An 18,984-nucleotide genomic window follows, 5' to 3' on the forward strand; every position below is an offset into this window, starting at 1 on the left:
GAAGTTCTCTGGTGACCTGTAATCGTTTTTCTTTGGCGCCAAAGACTATTACCTCAGTTTTGTTTTTGTTTAGCTGGAGAAAATTTTGGCACAACCAGTCATTAATTTCCTCAATGCATTTACGAAGAGCCTGTACAGGGCCTTGGTCTCCTGGTGACATTGTGATATATATTTGTGTATCATCTGCATAGCTGTGGTAGTTTATTTTGTTGTTCTTTATAATCTGTGCCAGTGGGAGCATGTAAATGTTAAACAGAGGGGGTCCCAAGATGGAACCTTGTGGAACTCCACATGTGATACTTGTCTGCTCAGATGTGAAGTTACCTATTGATACAAAGTATTTCCTGTTTTCTAAGTATGTTTTGAACCAGTTTAGTACAGTTCCTGGGGGACCGGGGAAGATCGTGGTCCCTGGTCCTGGTCCTGGTCGTTGGTGTTGTTGAGAGAGTTGGAGGCAAATAGGGACCCCTCTTCTTGCCTCAGATGTCTCTCCTTTCTGAGGCTCTTCCCGGGTGGGGGCAGATGGAGCTCCTCCTCAAGGTTTCTGCTGGGCTTTGTCTGTTCTTGGAGTACTGTTTGTTCCTCTTTATGAGATAACTCCTCGTTTATCTCAGCCTTGGCACCAAGCACAGATGGATGACGTATGGAATAAAACAAGTTGGAGGTGAACAGTTTCACCCCTGACTTGTTAAAAATAAATCCATTTGCTTTAAACAGATGCCTGCGTTCCCAAGAGAAGGGAGACTCTCTCTTCAAATGCTAGATCGACACCTGCCGTCTTGGAAACATACCGTCTGGCAGTACTTCCTCCCACATTTCTGCTTCACGCGTGTGAAAATTGCATATTTTAAAGCACAACCTGTTGCATGGTTGAATTTTAGCCAAGCTTTAGCTGTTGGATAGGTATTAGATGTCTGGTTTTCACAAAAAGTGAAAACAAAAGCAGAAAAACAGTAGGTCTTTGGTGATGTAGGTCTTTGGTGTTTTTCAGTTTAACTGAGTGTTGCATAGTCTGACCTTGGAGCAAATTGCTGAGCTGTCCACTTCTAGGTGGATTGGCAGGTGTCTTGAAGGTTTTCCACTTGTAAATAACATTTGTAAAATGATGGGTGTCACACTGTTTAAAAAGTTGTTACAGCCTTTCCCAGACTGATGTCCATCAAAGGTTCAGTCTCTAATATAACTGCTGATGTTTTTTCTGCCTGGCAATATTTTAACAGACACCAGAATGTTGACCAGTAAACTGCCATTCCTGGGTTTATAGATGTGGTCACATTAATGCTGATCAGTTAATCAAATCCATTTGATTATCAGCACCAGGCTGGGTTCATACTCAGGACAGTTTTGCTATGAGGCAACAGTGCAAACCACAACATCACCATGCTGGTCAGAGACAATAACTAAGGTTCAAAATGTGAAAGAAAATATATAAAGCTGAAAATGTAAAATACATGAAATACATGGAAAATAAAACTAAGAACCAAACAGAGAATACCAAAAAACTGACCATAATCTAAGAAAATCTATTAACCAAGCGTGAATGAGACAGTCAGTGTTAAAAAAATGAAATTGTGAAGGAAAGGAAGAAGAGAAAAGGAGGGTCATGTTTTAGACTGAAAGAGATTGGTGGGAGGAGTGAGATAAATTAGCTGTATGAGAAGAATTTCTAATTAGAGAGCTGCAGGTGTCTGATGATGGAGATACCGAAAGGAGTCGAGCTCTGTTTCCCACAACTCCTCAACAGCTCCTGCAGGAAGCCGACACTTCACTGGTCCAAAGCTGTGCTCCTGAACATTGTGCTCTCATGTATCTCTCTGCTCACTGCTGCTCTAAACCTTCTCGTCATCATCTCAGTCTCCCACTTCAGGCAGAGATTAACTTTTCAACTGAAACTACAGTTTAAGTTTTAGATGTGTGAAAGCTTCCATTTACATTATATGACTTAGTGATTAAAGAATGAATTTTAACCATGGTCATAATGTCTTATTTGCTTGAATTGAATCATGCCTTAGTAGTGCAGCATTTTCACTGAAGACATGTTGACATTAACGATGTGCATTATATTCTTTTCTGTCTCCCTGCAGGCAGCTGCACACACCCAGTAATATCCTCCTCCTCTCTCTGGCCGTCTCAGACTTTTTTGTGGGTCTCCTGTTGTTGCCTTTGGAAATTTTTAGAAACACAAGCTGCTGGGTACTTGGTGATCGTATGTGTTCTGCTTATTGGTATTTGACCAGCAACATTATCTGTGCTTCAATAGGGAACATTGTTCTAATATCAGTTGACCGCTATGTGGCTATTTGTGACCCTCTGCATTATCCCAGCAGAATTACTTTGGCGAAAGTCAAACTCAGTGTTTGTCTCTGTTGGTTTTATGCTTTTTTCTACAGCAATCTTTATACAAAGAATATCATGATTGAACCAGGCAGGTATAATTCTTGCTTTGGAGAGTGTGTATTTTTTAGCAGCAATATTGCTATTGTTGCTGACCTTATTTTATTCTTTTTTGTTCCAGTAACTGTTATCATAGCCTTGTATATGAGAGTATTTGTGGTGGCTGTGTCTCAGGCTCGTGCCATGCGCTCTCATGTTACATCTGTCACACTTCAGTGTTCACTGAATCAAGCAAACAAATCTGAGCTGAAAGCAGCCAGGACTCTGGGGGTTCTTGTAGTTGTATTTTTGGCATGCTACTGTCCATTTTACTGCTACGCTCTGGTTGATAAAAATGTGGTCAATGATTCATCTGCATCTTTTGTGGTTCTTGTCTTTTATTTTAACTCTTGTTTAAACCCATTGATCTATGCTCTGTTTTACCCCTGGTTTAGAAAAGCTATTAGATGTGTTATCACTCTGCTGATATTTAAACATGACAGCAGTGAGGTCAACATAATATAGAAATACAATGAAAGCTGCTCCACTAAGATTTTAAACCAGTAAATTGATACAGTTCAGTCTGGAAATGCATCAAAAACAAATTGATAAGGAAATTCATAATTCTTAAGCTTTGTTTAAATTATGAAAATAAAATTAATGTGATCATGCGTGAGTTCAAAGTCAAAAAGGAAAGGATTTTCACAAGGAATTGCCATGTGGAAATCATTAGGTCTCAATTATCACTTCTACTTTTTTAGTACTTTTGGCTGAAAATAATTTAAGCTAAAATGTTTAACCTCAGTGGCTCATTTTGTGTGTTTGCCATATACCTTTTTAAATTTCATATGTCATAAGCACTATGTTATCATACATATTTTTCCAGGCCTTCATCACATGAAAATAAAAGAGATGTTTTAGGCCAATAGAAATAGTTCCAACATACACAGCAACTGTTTTGTATATATATAGCACTTGCTGATATGATGTAATAAACTGGATGAAATGGATACCAGTCAGTAATCTCTGTTACCTATGACAGACAATCTACAGAAACATGCTTGTGATTGACTGAGAGCTCTGTCTATGGCCCACAGTAGCCTGAATAAACAGCAATTAAACTGGATACTGTCTGTTTGCTGTGTACTGAATGTCAAATGATACAGTAGGATAGGCTGAGAACAAGTTCATGTAAAGTGTGCTGCAATTTTCTTCTAATATATTCTCACTATTTCCATCTGCGATTTTAGGCAAAGATTTTCTTTCTTTTTGCAAACTATTAGTAACAGTCTACATTGAATTTGAAAGTTTACAATTTCCCGGTCTATGCTTCTCTCCACTCTACTGCTACTCTCTTGTTGATGAAAATGCAATCAATAATCCAGCTGCATCTTTTGCGGTCATTATCTTTTACATTAACTCTTGTCTAAACCCTTTGATCTATGCCTTGTTTTACCCCTGGTTTAGAAATGCTGTTAAACTTATCATCACGTTGGAGATCTTCAAGTATGACACAAGTGGTGCCAACATACTGTAAAAAGAGTACGAAACCTGCTTGTGCAATGGTTAGCACTGACACACCACAGCAAGAAAGCCCTGGATTTGAATCCAGCTGGTGCATAGTTTTAATGTTCCCTTGTCTATGTGGGGTTACACAGCTTCTGCTCAGAATCAAAAGACTTGCATGGTGATTCTAAATTGACTAGGTGTGAATGGCTGTCTGTCTCTACTTTTTGACCTTTGACATACTGACCACCTGCCCAGGGTTTATAGTATGTGTCTGCCCCCTTGGACCATGATATGGGCAAATAGAAGAGAATGGACGGTTGAAACTGACTTACTGAATTATGGTTCTAAACAGTGATAGAAAAAACATCACTATTGCTGTCACAGTTGTGACTGTGGTGCATATTCTAAATGAAAATTACGAGAAAAATATATGTAAGTATTTTTAATTCTTCTTATGTTTTTTATGTGTTAATTATTACCTAGTAAATCTCACTCCATTTCTTTTTCAGTGTATTCACCTTTTGGCTCCAATAATGTTCACTTCAGTGGTTCGTGTTTTCTTGTTTTCTCTGGTTATTATACACTGTTGTTATATTTGCATTTTATAAATACTGTGTTGTCAAACATAGTGTACAATAAAATTAAGATTAGATAAGAACTTTATTAATCCTGGGATAAATTATTGTGCCTTTTACATACACAAAAAGAAACACTGTGTTCAGAATCAGAGAGAGTAATAAATGTAACAGCTGGAATAAATTTAAGAACAGAAAGTTAAACAGCTAATGAAAAAGATAAGAAGAATTGTATAAAACATAAATATGAGTATGACCAGTAGTGCAAGATGACAGAAAGTGTCACAGTAATGATAATAATGTTAATGCTTCTAGCAAGTGCAACAATTGTTAACTAAAACTAAATTACAAACAATAATAATAATACAAATAATGACTTACTTTCTGTTACAGCTCAGTAATAAAGTGGAAACATTAGGATAACAGGGCAAAAATAAGACCTTAATAATGTGGTAACTTCTAAGTTATTACCACTCAGTTTTCAAAGTAATAACCACTTAATATCCAGGTAAAATCATGGTAGCACGATTGATTACAGTTGAGTCATAATACACTGAAATGTATATAATTGGATAATAAGTGGGGGTGTAGAAAAATACAGTTCAGTAACAAAGGGGTAATACTAGGGTAACAAGGCAGAAAAAAATAATATAACAATATAGTAATTTCAAAGCTATTACCACTTTGTAGATACCACTTTTCACACCTTGGCTCGTGTGATAAGACAGAGGAATAATAGGAGGCTCAGGACCTTATCAGGACACTCTCAATAGAATTTAATGATCTGGGACTCTCCACTAATTGCTCTTAGAACCTCTCAGATGACAGGCAAAATGTCTTCAAGAAACATAAGAAGTCCAGAAGCTTTTCTTTCCAAGCTCCTTCTCATTTAATGTTTTCTTCGTTATTTCTACTACTTTCTAAATTGTAGATACATAATAAAGACATCAAATATATGAAGCAATATATGGAATCATGTCGCAAAGAAAAAGCTTAAAAATAACTGTAAACATGTGTTATATTTTAGATTCCTGAAAGTAGCCACCATTTGCTTTGTTGACAACACTGCAAACCCTTGGCCCTCTCTCAATGAGCTTCATGATTTAGTCACCTGAAATGGTTTTCACTTCACAGGTGTGCCTTGTCAGGGTTCATCAGGGGGGGCATGAACCACAAAGAATGGATGTTAGACCAGTGGAAATCTGTGCTTTGGACTGATAAGTCCACATTTGGGATCCTGTTTCCACCCTCCGTGTGTTTTTGCATTGCAAAAAAGGTGAACGTGAACATGATTGGTTGAAACAGTTCAATGTAGCCTTAGGTCTGATATGGGCTCACGTTTCTTCTTCTTCAACTTTCTGGACATCTCCTTATATGGAGATGACCCTTCTATAGGCAACACTCCTATTACCATGATAACCACCTCTTTCCTCCCCCAGGTCTGTAGAATTAAAAAGGGGGGTATAGGGCTTTGGAGCGTGATGTCACGGGGGTGGGCGTGGAAAGGATTTTGGCCCGATCCGCCATTTTGGGGGTCTAGCGCAAGTGAAAAGGGAGCAAAGTAACACACAACAGCCATGGTTCGTATTTGCTGTGTGGTCGGCTGCAATGCTCGATCACACGACCGGCAAGAGAATAAGCTTGAAAATGGTTTATCTTTTCATTCTTTCCCAACCTGGAAGCAACATGAGGCAGCTCGTGTATCGATGTTACCAAACGAAGGTGTCTAGTCTGGATAGCAGCTGTGAGACGAGCTGATATCCAGTTCTCTTCCATCTCCAAATATCTGTCGGTGCTCCTGACATTTTCATTCCGGTAAGTTCTAAATATGTTCATATCACTCTTTATAGCCTATTAGTTTTATTTTCAATGCGCTCTGAGCTCATAGCAAATTAGAACAAACATCCTACTGAGTAATTTTGCAGAACTACCTTCTATTTATAGAGTTGCTAATTATTTGGCATTATTGCAGCAAACCAGCCTATGAAATGGATGAAACATCGTGACTGGTTTCTGCTTCAAACATACCACCATGCCAATCAGATTACTTCTTCCATGTGAGGGTGAAGAGGTGGATAAGATGGTGAAGGTTTGCTGCGTTTGGTGAACAGTGTGATAATAAAACCAGGGAAAAATGAAACCTGCTCCTGTTAAATATTCTTAAGTCTTGTGCTGTTAAAATTGCTTTATTTTTTCAAAAGATACAGTAAATAATGTTAGTAGTGGGTGATATCATGTAAACACTGTCATGATTTTATGTAAACATTTTGTCATTTGTGAACTATAAATGACATGGATTCTACATTGTAACTGATGTGATGTTCTATAAGGTGGTTTTAATAAAAAAAAAAAAAGAGGCAAAAATTAGTTTGTTTCTTTATTCAACTTTTGAACAGTGGTACTCAGTCAGTACATAGTCAGTAAATGCTAATTATTTACACAGCAGTGCACTACGGGCATAAATCTAGACCCCTAGATAAAACATTATGGGTCATTCCCACAACCCACAGCTTTACTGTGTTCCAGCAAAGTATCCAATAGCAGTGACAACTCCTCCACAGTAGCAGGTGGGATTTTTCTGTTTTGAGGACGGCTCCTTTTCCCTGTCACTACAGATGGTCTGTTTATGTTTTGATTGAGAGCCTTTTTTTGGGCAGCTGAAGAGGAGAAGTCTATCTTATGGCCAACCTCTGGCTGTATCTTGGTCATATTACCCAGCAAAACCCAGTATGCAGGTTCATCTGTAACAGTCCTTGTGCCACGGATCAACACTGTTGCTTCTACATTAAACAGAAGAGCAGTGACGTGGGTGCAGGTCTCCGCGACTCCGGCCTTACAGGTGCAGTGGGCGGCTTCAACCTTCCCTGTGATGCTCACAGTGACCCATGGCTGCAATGCTGGTTCATTCAGTCTTTGAGAGTGCAGGACCTGAAACACACACAGACAAAGTTCATTTAAAGACAAGAACTAATGAGCCAAGGCCGACATAAATGCCTTTAATCTACTTTATCATAAATGTAACAAAGTGTTTAGAAAGTTAGCACATACATGTAATTTTTCATTTTTTTTATGTATCCATCTATAGAACGCTGCATGTTATATTCTAAATCTGCCTGTTCTCTGTCAGAAACCTGCCTGCAGAAAATGAACCTAAAGTATGTAATGCAAGGATGTCATCACTTTAGAGATGGAGAAAGCATAAAGTGACAATTATGAATCACTTAATATGATAAGGAGATTCTGCAGGTCATTGATCAATGTATAAAACTAAAATACAATGTATTTTTAGTGACACAGGATACAAACATGGAAGCAAGATGTATAATTAGAATTATTTATAATAAATATGAATAAATTGGTGCAATTTCTTTAACCATAAAGAACAACAATCCTTCAGGACAATGTCTCATCAATGCACTGAACTCACTATGTTATCCCTCTAACAGCCTTCACATGTTCTCACTGTAATTTCCCCTCATGAATGAATTTATGCTGCACTAATGTGAATGTTTGCAGGGAAATCAAAAGCATTTCACTCGCAGTACTCGAGCTGACTTACCTTTGTTTGAATGACGACTTGTACGCGCTGACTCCACAGACAAGGTCAGGCTACGTCAATAGCGGTTGGTCTTCAGGGTTTCTACTCCACGGCCGTATTTCATACGGGTCCACATTTCCAATGCACGCTATTTTCTGCAAGTACCGCTGCTTCGCCTCTGGACGCAATCGGTCTCTAAACAGTTCATTCTCTTTTGAGCTGCTTTTAAGCATCTTTCTCGTAGTCGTCGTTCCAACACAGTGTGTTTGTGTTGATTCGTAGACCCCGAAAATGGCGCTGCGCTCCCATAATACATTGCGGCGTGACGTCAACTCCAAAGCCCTATAGTGCATACTATAACAGCAGATTTATGATCGAGGCCACATTCCTGTGAGGAAGTTGTGAGGAAGTGTTGTTTCTGTTAGTATCCGTGTGAGTTCAAAACTATTCTACAATGCACTGTGTGCAGTAAAAGACAAAACACAAATATATGATGCTAATTATGAGATATTAGTCTTAACATTAAAATACACTAATACACTGTTGGGGATTAATTCAAAACTGAAGGCACATTGAACCAGTGTGGGTACCACAGCATCTTTTGGTGACCTCAAACACACCTCCAGGCTGTGTATGGCGTAGGGGTATTTTACCAAGAAGGAGAGTGATAGAGTGCTGTGGCACTGCCACATAGAATACTGAACTTGCCACCATTGAGAACAGGCAGCATAGTCCTCAAGACATTGAACGACTTCAGCCTAGATAAAGGCTAAAACTAAAACAATGTTATTAACGGTACAGGGGGACTACGGGGGGATTATTTAGAGGTCAAAAGGTCTATTCAGGGTCAACTTTTCGCATATCCCAATTTTGCCAGGTGGCTATTGTCCTTAGTCTACCATTTGTATAATATAGAGGTGGACAAAGAACTGCTTCACACAGTGTTCATAAAGTTATGACAAAGAGCCTGGCTACCAGTGCCAGCAGGAATGGAAAGGGAAATAAATGAAAATAAAATAACAACAATACAAACAAAAACAGAACAGCTTTACAAAGAATCACAACCTACATTTTAGAACCAAGATAAAAAGACTTAGATTAGCTAAAACTTAGATTAGCTTCTTAGATAAGCTTGACATAATGAGAGCTTGAGGACAACGTCAAATGACAAAAAAGTTTTTTAGTGCAACAAGACACTACAGGCTTGGCAGCCACAGCTGGTACCGGCCACTTCAAGCCACTTCGACAATCTCATTGGACCCCCCCCCCCCCCCAAAAAAAAAAACAGCTATGGAAAAGTACAGTAAGGAGTCACTGGAAGCCAGGTTAAATCTACCTTGGTCCATACCTCTCGCCACCAGTTTCTTTCTTTTGAGCAAAAAGGATGATAAACTCAGGCCTTGTATAGATTTTGGAGGACTGAATGAATTAACTGTGAAGAACCCTCTGAATCATCGAAACCAGTGCATATCTTACTTGCATCCTGTGTAGTGGGCGCTGTTACCTGGGAAATCAAGACATTGGTGCGCTGTGCACAGCCAGAAGAGCCTGATCCAGCTGCGGCCCACCTCACAGGCTATTTGCTCCACCTACCGCACACTCCCATGTGCTGCACTGGCTCCACACAGCGCACTTTGATCGCAAGGACAATTTCCTTGTTAAAATGCTTTTAGTGACTCTCTTTAGAAGGTGATGCATGCAAATATGTTTTGGCATTTTTTACGCCCCTTAACGGTTTTAAGTCAGCCCTGGTCTCACATTGCCTTAGATTTTGTCACCGGCTTGCCGTACTGCTCTAGCAACTTTGTCATATTTTCCATAATTGACAGGTTCTCCAAAGTGGTCCATTTTGTGCTTCTGTCTCGATTCTCTATTTCTAGTCATCGCTATTCAGTGATATGAATTATATCAGAACGCGGCAAATAGACTCCAATTTGTTCATGTAAATGGGGAGTCTTCTTCACTCGGTAGGATTAATTACAGAGTACCACAAAGTCCTGTGCCAGGATGAACGCTGTTTACTTTATGCATTCTGCTTATGTATGCTTGCCTTAGGCAGTATCTTTGAAAGTCATAGCGTACATTTTCAGTTCTATGTAGATGACCCCTAGCATCATCTAGCCATGAATCAGATAGCACACCAGGTTAAAGTACAGGAATGTCTTGAAGACATAAAGACGTGGTTACCTCTAATTTTCTGTTTCTATATTCAGATAAATCTGAACTTATTGTACTCGGTCTTGAAAATCTGAGGAAAATAGTGGCAAACCAGATACTTACTCTGGGATTACCTTGGCCTTCAATAATTCTGTAAGGAGTCTTGGAGTCATTTTTAAACAGGATATGTCCTTCAATGTGGATATTAAACAAATATATAGGAGAGACAGACACACTCTATTACATTTAAAAGCGACCTTTTTAATAAAGCTGAAAGCTTAGGGCTGAATCAGGTGACCTTGAACCCTCACTGCAATAGGACTAGGCTGCTGGAGGATTCCCATGATGCACTGAGGGTTTCTTCTTCACTTGCCTTTTGTTACTTTTTTGTTTAAATACCACTTTAAGGGAGTTTTTCCTTCCCGTTGTCGTCAAATAATTGCTCATAGAGGGTGTTTTAATTTGTCGGACAATGCTTATGATTTTCTGTGAGTCTGTTCACCCCATTGCCATCCTCTATGCTGTTGCATGCTGGAGCAGCAGGTTAAGATGCCAACACATTTTATGTGTCACACAGAATGAAAAGGCTTCACCACATCTACGAAATTAAAAGAAAAAGGTTAGTCATATTATTCCTCAGAACACCTCAGCGATTCCCCTCTCGAGTATATTTGCTCCGGGCCTGCAAACCTGTGTTAAAAAATGAAATCAGTTTAATTATCATGTCAAATCTTTTGAACTCCTGGCTCCACCCAGAGCCTACATCCACAGAACTACCTAGAAACAAAACCTGTGTGTTAACATGAACTTCACATTTGAGAACCCCGTTTTTATTTTTTTCTCTTACTTTGCTCTTGTTTTCCTGCTGTACCATGTCCGATCGTGTCAGGCGTTGTGTGGAGGCGAGGAAGAAGGAACCCAAACGCAGGACTGGCAGGTAGGTGAAGGTTTATTATAGGGAGTGGGTGAACAGAGGGTGAACGGACACTGACTGGCTAGACAACTGAACGGCTGACTGAACTGAGGGAACACACGGGAAGGACAACGTAACATCAATGACACGACAGTGAACGAATAGAAACAGAGGGCTTAAATACACAGACTGGTGAGGATGATAATGAAAGACCGGTGAGTACACAGCTGAACATAATCTGACTAATGATACGTGGGAATAACTGGAACACAATACGCAGGCGGTATGCTGCCACAGAAAACAGATGTGAAAATAAACTGAAGATGACAAAACGGAAAACACTGGGTCAACAACCCAGGAACCCTGACAGATCGCATGCCCCTACCGGTTGTGCTCTCTTTTTTAATAATTTACTATTTTAAAGGGAAAAACCTGGGTCACTTGGACCAGTGTTTGTTATTCCATAACTGTACTTTGAATGTGACAAATCTATCCTTCCCCTATGTAATTCATGAATATTGTTTTGGTTCTGACTATTTTCCTCTATAACATTTAACTGACTTCTACAGTGGCCTGCTATGGTTAATGGTTACATGAGTGATATCAAAAATTTTCTTAAAGCAAACATCAGCCCCCCAAAATTAATCTGAAGCTCCACACTCTCATGTGAATCTACAGTCTCCCCCTCTCTCTCTTATCCCCCTGCTCCTGCCAAAAGCAAAAACAAAACAAAGCAAAGCATCTGATAGGTTTGTAGCTTGAACCTATTCGCTGGAACGTTGAAGACAATATAATTACACAGCAAGCAAGACACGAAGTAGGCAAAGTTCTTCATGTTTCTCGTGCACGGGAGAGAACCGGACAAAAGTCCGTTCCTTCGCTTGACCCCAGTTGCTCTCGTCCGCTCCCCCGTAACACTGCTCTTTTATTGAGGTTACATGAATATGCATAGGTTCATTAACATACGACGTCTACATACCAACAAAGAGTACCGTGCGTGCGTGTGTGTGTGTGTGTGTGTGTGTGTGTGTGTGTGTGTGTGTGTGTGTGTGTGGGGTCAGAGTGTGACCCCATAAACAACTTCCCTTAACCTGCTGGTCTGGAAAATCCAACAGTTCATCTATATGTAAAAGGCACTTAGACTCAACTACGTTAATCCTACCATAAAACAATAAAACAAGGTACGACCTCTTCCCATGCTCCCAGGATGTAGGTGTGCATTCTGGAATGCACACCAAGCCTTTGTAGCCTGCTAAAGATCACACATCCTATCACTACACAATTGATTATACACCTCTAAGCATATATGGTTAAATATTTCTAAGCATAAATGACAATCAACAATACAAAACCTAACAGCATCCACCCTTTTCTGTGAATATTTGTCAACATTTACTCATCCTAATGTTGGTCCAGTCTTTGTCTCAGTGTCAAGTCAGTCAACACTTTAGTCCCCATCGTCAGTCCATCATAGCCCAGTCACACACGTTCATGCACACACACTCACCCGCATTCACACGAGATATTACTGATAATAGAGTCCTGCGCGCAACCTTTTCCAGTGTCCATCACCAGGAAGATGACGTCATCATTTTAAAAAGAATAACAAGTGTTTATGATTTTGGACTGATCGGGTCCCCATAGGTAGCTGTCTCCTCAGCCCATTGTAATCTGGAAAAGCTCACCTTATATTTGCTCTCACAAAAATGTTAATTCAATCTTGCAGGCCTGCTTAGAACAAAAAATAATAATCAGCTCTTTTTTTTCTAAGTCATCAAAACAGAAAACATCATCACCATAAGGGTGACACCTGACAGGTTTTCGCTAAGTGCACTGTTACAAAAATAATGGGCCCAGTTCTGGACATGTCCATGTATAGAAAAACTCTTACTAAAACAAAACCCCGAAAATCTGCCAGATTAATCACAGAAAAGTTTTGCTTACTAGTGTAACAATATGTTATGGGACATCACTAAATTATAATTTATTTATTTACCTTTCTGTGGCGATGCTCTGGACATTTCTAAACCTCCACAAGTTCAGCATCAATTTTCATATGCTCTCACTTTAACAAGACCAGCCTTCACCTCTCACCCGTCCTCGTCCCCTATTCTCACAGTTGCCTGTGTGTCCTCCCAAATCTCCAGCAAACACAGGCCCAAATCAGCTGTTTCTTTCTCTCTGTTATTCTCTCTTCCTCTTTTCAGTCTCTTTTGCCCAGCATGGCAAACATAAACCTCAGACAGTCCCATCAAGTGCTTTCACACAATAATGTCACTGGTACACTTCCCAGCTGGTGATTAGAGCACATGTTTCCATCAATGATGGTATTCGTACATGCTGCTGGACCCTTCAGAGTTTTAGCTCAGTTGTGCTGTCTTTTGCTTTTGCCTGCTGTTAATTCTTCAAGTCCACAGTGTTGCTCTGTATGTCTTCATGAAGAGATTGACTGTCCTTTAAGCTTCTCCTCAGGATAAGGACAGGATGAGAGGTGAACCTATGAAATTTTGAGTCAAAACCTGGCCTGTTTGTCGTCCCAATTAAGTTAATCTATCATTTTGCCGCTGTACTCATCCACGAGGTTGAGCTAAGTCCATGGGCACCTGTATCAACACACTAAGACATTTCTTTAATATAATTTTCCTAGTTATCAACACATTCATTGTCTAATTCTTCTATCTAGATTTTAAGACATCTTTCTCTCTCTCACGTTGCACACACATCAGGCAATTTCCTCCAAACTGCCTGCAAACATTTCACTTCCTGTCACAGACACACACACACAGCGGTTTTCACACACACTCCTCACCTCACTCCATTTCATCAATTTCTGCAACCTAATCGAACTCTTGTTTTATGTTCACTCTCTATATACTGTACCCTCTGTAACTCTACTCATTTTTAATGTACTCATTTTAAGAATGCACCCTCAGCCACACACACACAAATTGAGCAGCTTCACACAAATATATACTCAGGTCTTTACATTTGCAAGCATTAACCAAACGAAATCCTTCACATCAAAGTCTTCAACGTGTTTATCAGAATTCCTTCAGCACAATTTTTTTTTTCTTTTTTTGTGTCCCGTTTGGATCTTTAGCCATCAGAATTGTTGTCTTAAGGCCAAGAAAGATGCCAAGCGGATATCTTCAGCACAATTAACAGTTTTTCCACACACATAACAATTCTTTTAGCTCAGCTCTGCGGCACAATTCACTCAGCTCCTTTAGCAGATCTTCTCTTACACAAGCCACACCCTTTTTCTATCACACTTTCAAAACAATATGCACTTTTGATCATGCATCCAAAGAACAATTTTACACTTTCCTATATATTCACACGTTTATACGTATAACAAAATAACACCAAATGCCAAGATACATTATTTCCATTTCCTTACCACACTTTACATCATCCTGTACTGGTACCAGTTTTCCCTACACAATTTTGACAACTTTAAAAGCCTATGAGCCCAGGTCCAAATTAATTCATCAATTAAACCGTTTCTGTCCCGGACAGAGGCCTGATTTCTAAGTCTTATTTTAATTTAAAAGTGTTTCCCCCACCCGCAGCTTTACCGGAAGCTTTACTTTACCAGCATCTCTCGCCTAAAACTTTACCAGCCACTCTATGTTGAGGTGGTCATGCTCGAGGCCCGGCCTCTTCACTCAAACAATGCACCAAAAGTGGTCCCTGACCACTGGCCGTTAACCAAGGTCCCAAGTCTTGGCAGTGGCCAACTGAGATAATCCTGACGCCGCAGGGTCTTGCCACACGTCCGAAGCAAGGAGGGGGTTCTCACCCCTGAACTTGTGTGCACTCCTAGGGATCGCCCTCCCCGTCCTAAATCAATTTAAATAAATTTTCAAACACCACTGGGGACTCTAACCACCAGTTTACTGATGTCCAGGCCCAGCCTTCTGCCCAAAATGGGAACTCAAATCCCTTAAACAAGTGCCTAATTACCAACTCTAATCTCTTTTCTCTTGGCTGACACAACACAGTTAACATTGCACACAACACATGAACATTAAAATTCAACCCAACATTAACAGTAATACATTTTCATCAGATATTTCCCCAGACTTTACTGTTATTATCACAAATTTCCCAAAATCACCACGGATATTTCACCAGAAATCCACTGAACAAATTTTGTAATTTAGCTTAATTTTACTACAACTGAGCCAATTTAACTGTGAAGATCATCAACTCGGCGAACAGATAATTTAGAATTCATCCAATAAGCACACTTTGCTTTTTTAACAGGTGGTGCTTAACTTTAAATTTGGACCTGTCCTCTGTTTGCCTCATGGCCAAATTGGTCCTCTCAGCCGTCAAAGAATCCGGGTTCACGGCACCAATGATCAAATCCGGTTCCTTTATATTCTTTTACTGACCAAGAAAAAACCCGACTCAGTGTGGTCAAAGCTCAAAAATCCTCTTTAGTCTACATTTCTGGAAAAGTAGATGTGCACAGGCTAAATCCTGAGCAGATCTGAAGCATTACAAGCCAAATGAGCATAACATAATCAGTCATACGTCACACATGGTTTTGATCAAAACAACTGCTGCGCTGCACTCTAGTTTCACTTCCTGTACTCTGCAGGCCTGCACAAAGCGTCTTCTGCAGTTTCCTGTCTTACACAGTACTCTGTGACCTTTAGCACACATTCTAACTCAAAGTGGCGTTTTTTCTACACTGGCCTCTATAAAACATTATAAACAGAAAATAAGCACTAAGAATATATTAAATTTATTCCGTAACACAGTTCTGTGATTTCCTGGATACTGAGTGATCCCCTTTGGTTATCCTGGTTCAGATTTCAATAGGAAGATGAGGCTTGTCTGCTCAAGTTGCCTGTAGTATCATCTGCAGACATAAGTTGAAGATAAAATAGTCATCCCATTTTAGTACTGTTAAAAAAAGATGAAGATGGTTAACAATTATGACCCAAGTGTCTGCTTGTATAGAAATGTTCAACATTGAGTCCAGAAAAATAAAGGTTTATAAGTTGACTGTGGGAGAGAGCGAGTTTGAAAAAAAGAAAGCTCCAAAGGTTGTGTCATTAGAAAGAGGAGGGATGGGACTGGTGGGTGAAGGACAAAATAGATAAATGAGCTCTGTGAGGAAAAGCTTTGATGAGATGCAGCAGCCTGATGATGGAGATACACGAAGGACTAGAGCTCTGTTTTCCACAACTCCTCAACGATTCCTGCAGAAAGCCAACACTTCACTATTCCACAACTATGCTGCTGTATATTGTGATGTCATGCATCTCTCTGATCACTGCTGCTCTATCACTGCTGCTCTAAACCTTCTGGCCATCATCTCAGTCTCCCACTTCAGGCAGAGACCAACTTTTAAATTAACTTAGATTAAGGTTTAGATATATGAAAAGTGAGATTTGCATCATTGGAATTAGCAAAGAATACATTAAGTGAAACTAATAAATGTCTTTGGCTCAACCATGACTGTTAAGTTGTGTAAGGTTCACCGTGTCTTAATAAGGAAACAATTTCACTAAATACATTTTGACATAATTAACATATGACATAATCTCAACTATCTTATCACTATCATTTCGCTGCCCCACCTTGGGCATAGATAAACCTCAGCTGAAAGGTGAGGTTTATCTTTAGACTGTAATTTAATTTAGTGATGAGTTAAGTTAGTTTGGCACATTCTGTGTATTTTAAACAAGAATTGAATCATGCCTTACTAATAAATCATTTCTACTAATGGAATTTTCACTAAAAACAATGTAACATTTTTAATGTGTATTATTTATTTTTTCTGTTACCCTGCAGGCAGCTTCGCACACCCAGCAACATACTCCTCCTCTCACTGGCTGTTTCAGACTTTCTCGTGGGTCTCCTGTTGATGCCGTTACGAATTTTAAAAAGCACCACCTGCTGGATACTTGGTGATTTTAATTGTTTTCTTTATTGGTATCTGACTGGCAACATTACGTGTGCTTCAATAGGGAACATAGTTCTAATATCAGTCGCTATGTGGCTATTTGTGACCCTTTACATTACTCCACCAGAATTACTGTGGCAAAAGTTAAACTCAGTGTTTGTCTGTGTTGGTTTTATGCTATTTCCAGCATTAGTCTTTATGCAAAAGACTACCTGATTGAACCAGGCAGGTATAATTCCTGTTATGGAGAGTGTGTCATTAATGATATTGCAAGGACTATTGACCTTGTTTTATCCTTTATATTTCCAATTACTGTCATCATAGTTCTGTATATGAGAGTATTTGTGGTGGCTGTGTCTCAGGCTCATGCCATGCGCTCTCAGGTTACAGCTGTCACAATTCAGTGTTCTCTGAATCAAGCAAACAAATCAGAGTTGAAAGCAGCCAGGACACTTGGAGTTCTTGTAGTTGTGTTTCTACTGTGTTTCTGCCCATATTACTGTGTCTCTCTTATAAGGGAGGACTTTAGCTCAGTAGCTCCTGTAATGTTTGCATGCCTCAAACATTAATGATGACACCTTCAGTATTTCTCAGTTCCATTCTTTAATTCGCAGGCTTGCAGCGGCAACACAGTCTGCAGCGCTAACTTGTTCATCTACCGTTTTTCATTGTCCCTCTTTTCTATCCTCTCCTTCCGCCTAACATTCGACCTTTCAAAATAAAATCTCTGTAAACATCACAGCGCTCATTGTGATCAGTCTGTTCTTTTCAAACTCCTGTTTAAACCCAATGATCTATGCCTTGTTCTATCCTTTTTTTCATAAAAGCTTTGAAACTAATTGTCACTTTACAGATACTGCATTTGTTGTAGAATATGTAGACAGTAATTCATTGTGACAGGAATCACACCCACTTTTACGCTTTTCACAAACTTTATTTCTTATTGTTACTGTTTACACACTGGTTGCAGCTTTGCAGCTCACAGCCACAGACGCTAATAACAACAACAGTGAGGACCTAGTTCATTCTTTTAGTACAGGTGTGGCATGTTTACTCATGCCACTCAGGTGTGTCTGCCTCCCCACGCCACAGACCGCCACATTCATCTACATATTCTGTGGTCATAGTACAGGGTGGGCCATTTATATGGATACACCGTAATAAAATGGGAATGATTGGTGATATTAAAGTCATGTTTGTGGCACATTAGTATATGTGAGGGGGCAAACTCCTCAAGATGGGTGGTGACAACCGCCCCACAACCACATAACGATGTCAGCCTGGAAGAGGAGTATAAGCTCTTTGAGAAATAATTCTTTATTTCCATGAGATTCTTACTGACATGTATCTGGACCACAGTGAGGCTGTGAATGGGTGGATTAGATCAGTAGCCTTCAAGAATCCCAGGCGAATGAACCTGATTTCACACTTCATCCTCCCCCAACAACTGCTCTGGACTCCACACCATAGCATCCTGCCTCGTCTGTTGCCTCCAGCTGTTCATCTTTGCCACTACAGTATTACAACTCCTCACTAAACAGGTCCTTGCTGCTAAAGCCCTGAACCTCAATCACACTGTCATAGTGGTCCTGCTCGACAGCTGCCCTTGCTTTGTCAAAGGCTTCAGTAAAGCTTCTTTAAAGCCCGTTGCTGGTCAGGTTTATGTTGATGGTCAGCATATGCACATGGATAAGAGAGAGTTGGTTGCAGCCCACACTGCAAAATCTCCAGTGTTAAATTGACACTAGAAAGTGTCTATGTGTCCACTCTCCTGAGTGTTAAATTAATGCTTTTGACAGTGTTAGATTTCTAACAGTAACCTAGTCAGTGTTAAAGATTAACAATGACTAACACTGAGTAGTGCTGATTTTCTATCACTGGAAAATAACTAAAAATGCTGGTAACATTTCAGTGTTAGAAAAAACACACTGCTAATGTTAGTCATTGTTAATCTTTAATACTGACTAGGTTACTATTAGAAATCTAATACTGTCAA

At 39.7% G+C, this 18,984-nt stretch overlaps 1 protein-coding gene and 1 pseudogene across 1 annotated transcript; both read left to right on the top strand.

The window, feature by feature from the left end:
* The first annotated feature begins 1,691 nt into the window (after window positions 1–1,691).
* On the top strand, window positions 1,692–2,898 carry LOC146556343 (trace amine-associated receptor 13c-like). Its single transcript, XM_085248828.1, has 2 exons — window positions 1,692–1,867; window positions 2,085–2,898. Exons 1-2 carry the CDS (start codon window positions 1,692–1,694, stop codon window positions 2,896–2,898), a joined length of 990 nt encoding a protein of 329 aa, XP_085104954.1.
* Window positions 2,899–16,228: 13,330 nt separating this feature from the next.
* LOC146556344 (trace amine-associated receptor 13c-like) lies at window positions 16,229–17,859 on the top strand (annotated as a pseudogene).
* Window positions 17,860–18,984: the final 1,125 nt, after the last annotated feature.

This window comes from Mchenga conophoros, linkage group LG16, assembly GCF_057382185.1.
Source record: "Mchenga conophoros isolate Kocher_MC1m ecotype Shallow Benthic linkage group LG16, M_conophoros_male_GT1.1, whole genome shotgun sequence".
Lineage (NCBI taxonomy): Eukaryota > Metazoa > Chordata > Actinopteri > Cichliformes > Cichlidae > Mchenga > Mchenga conophoros.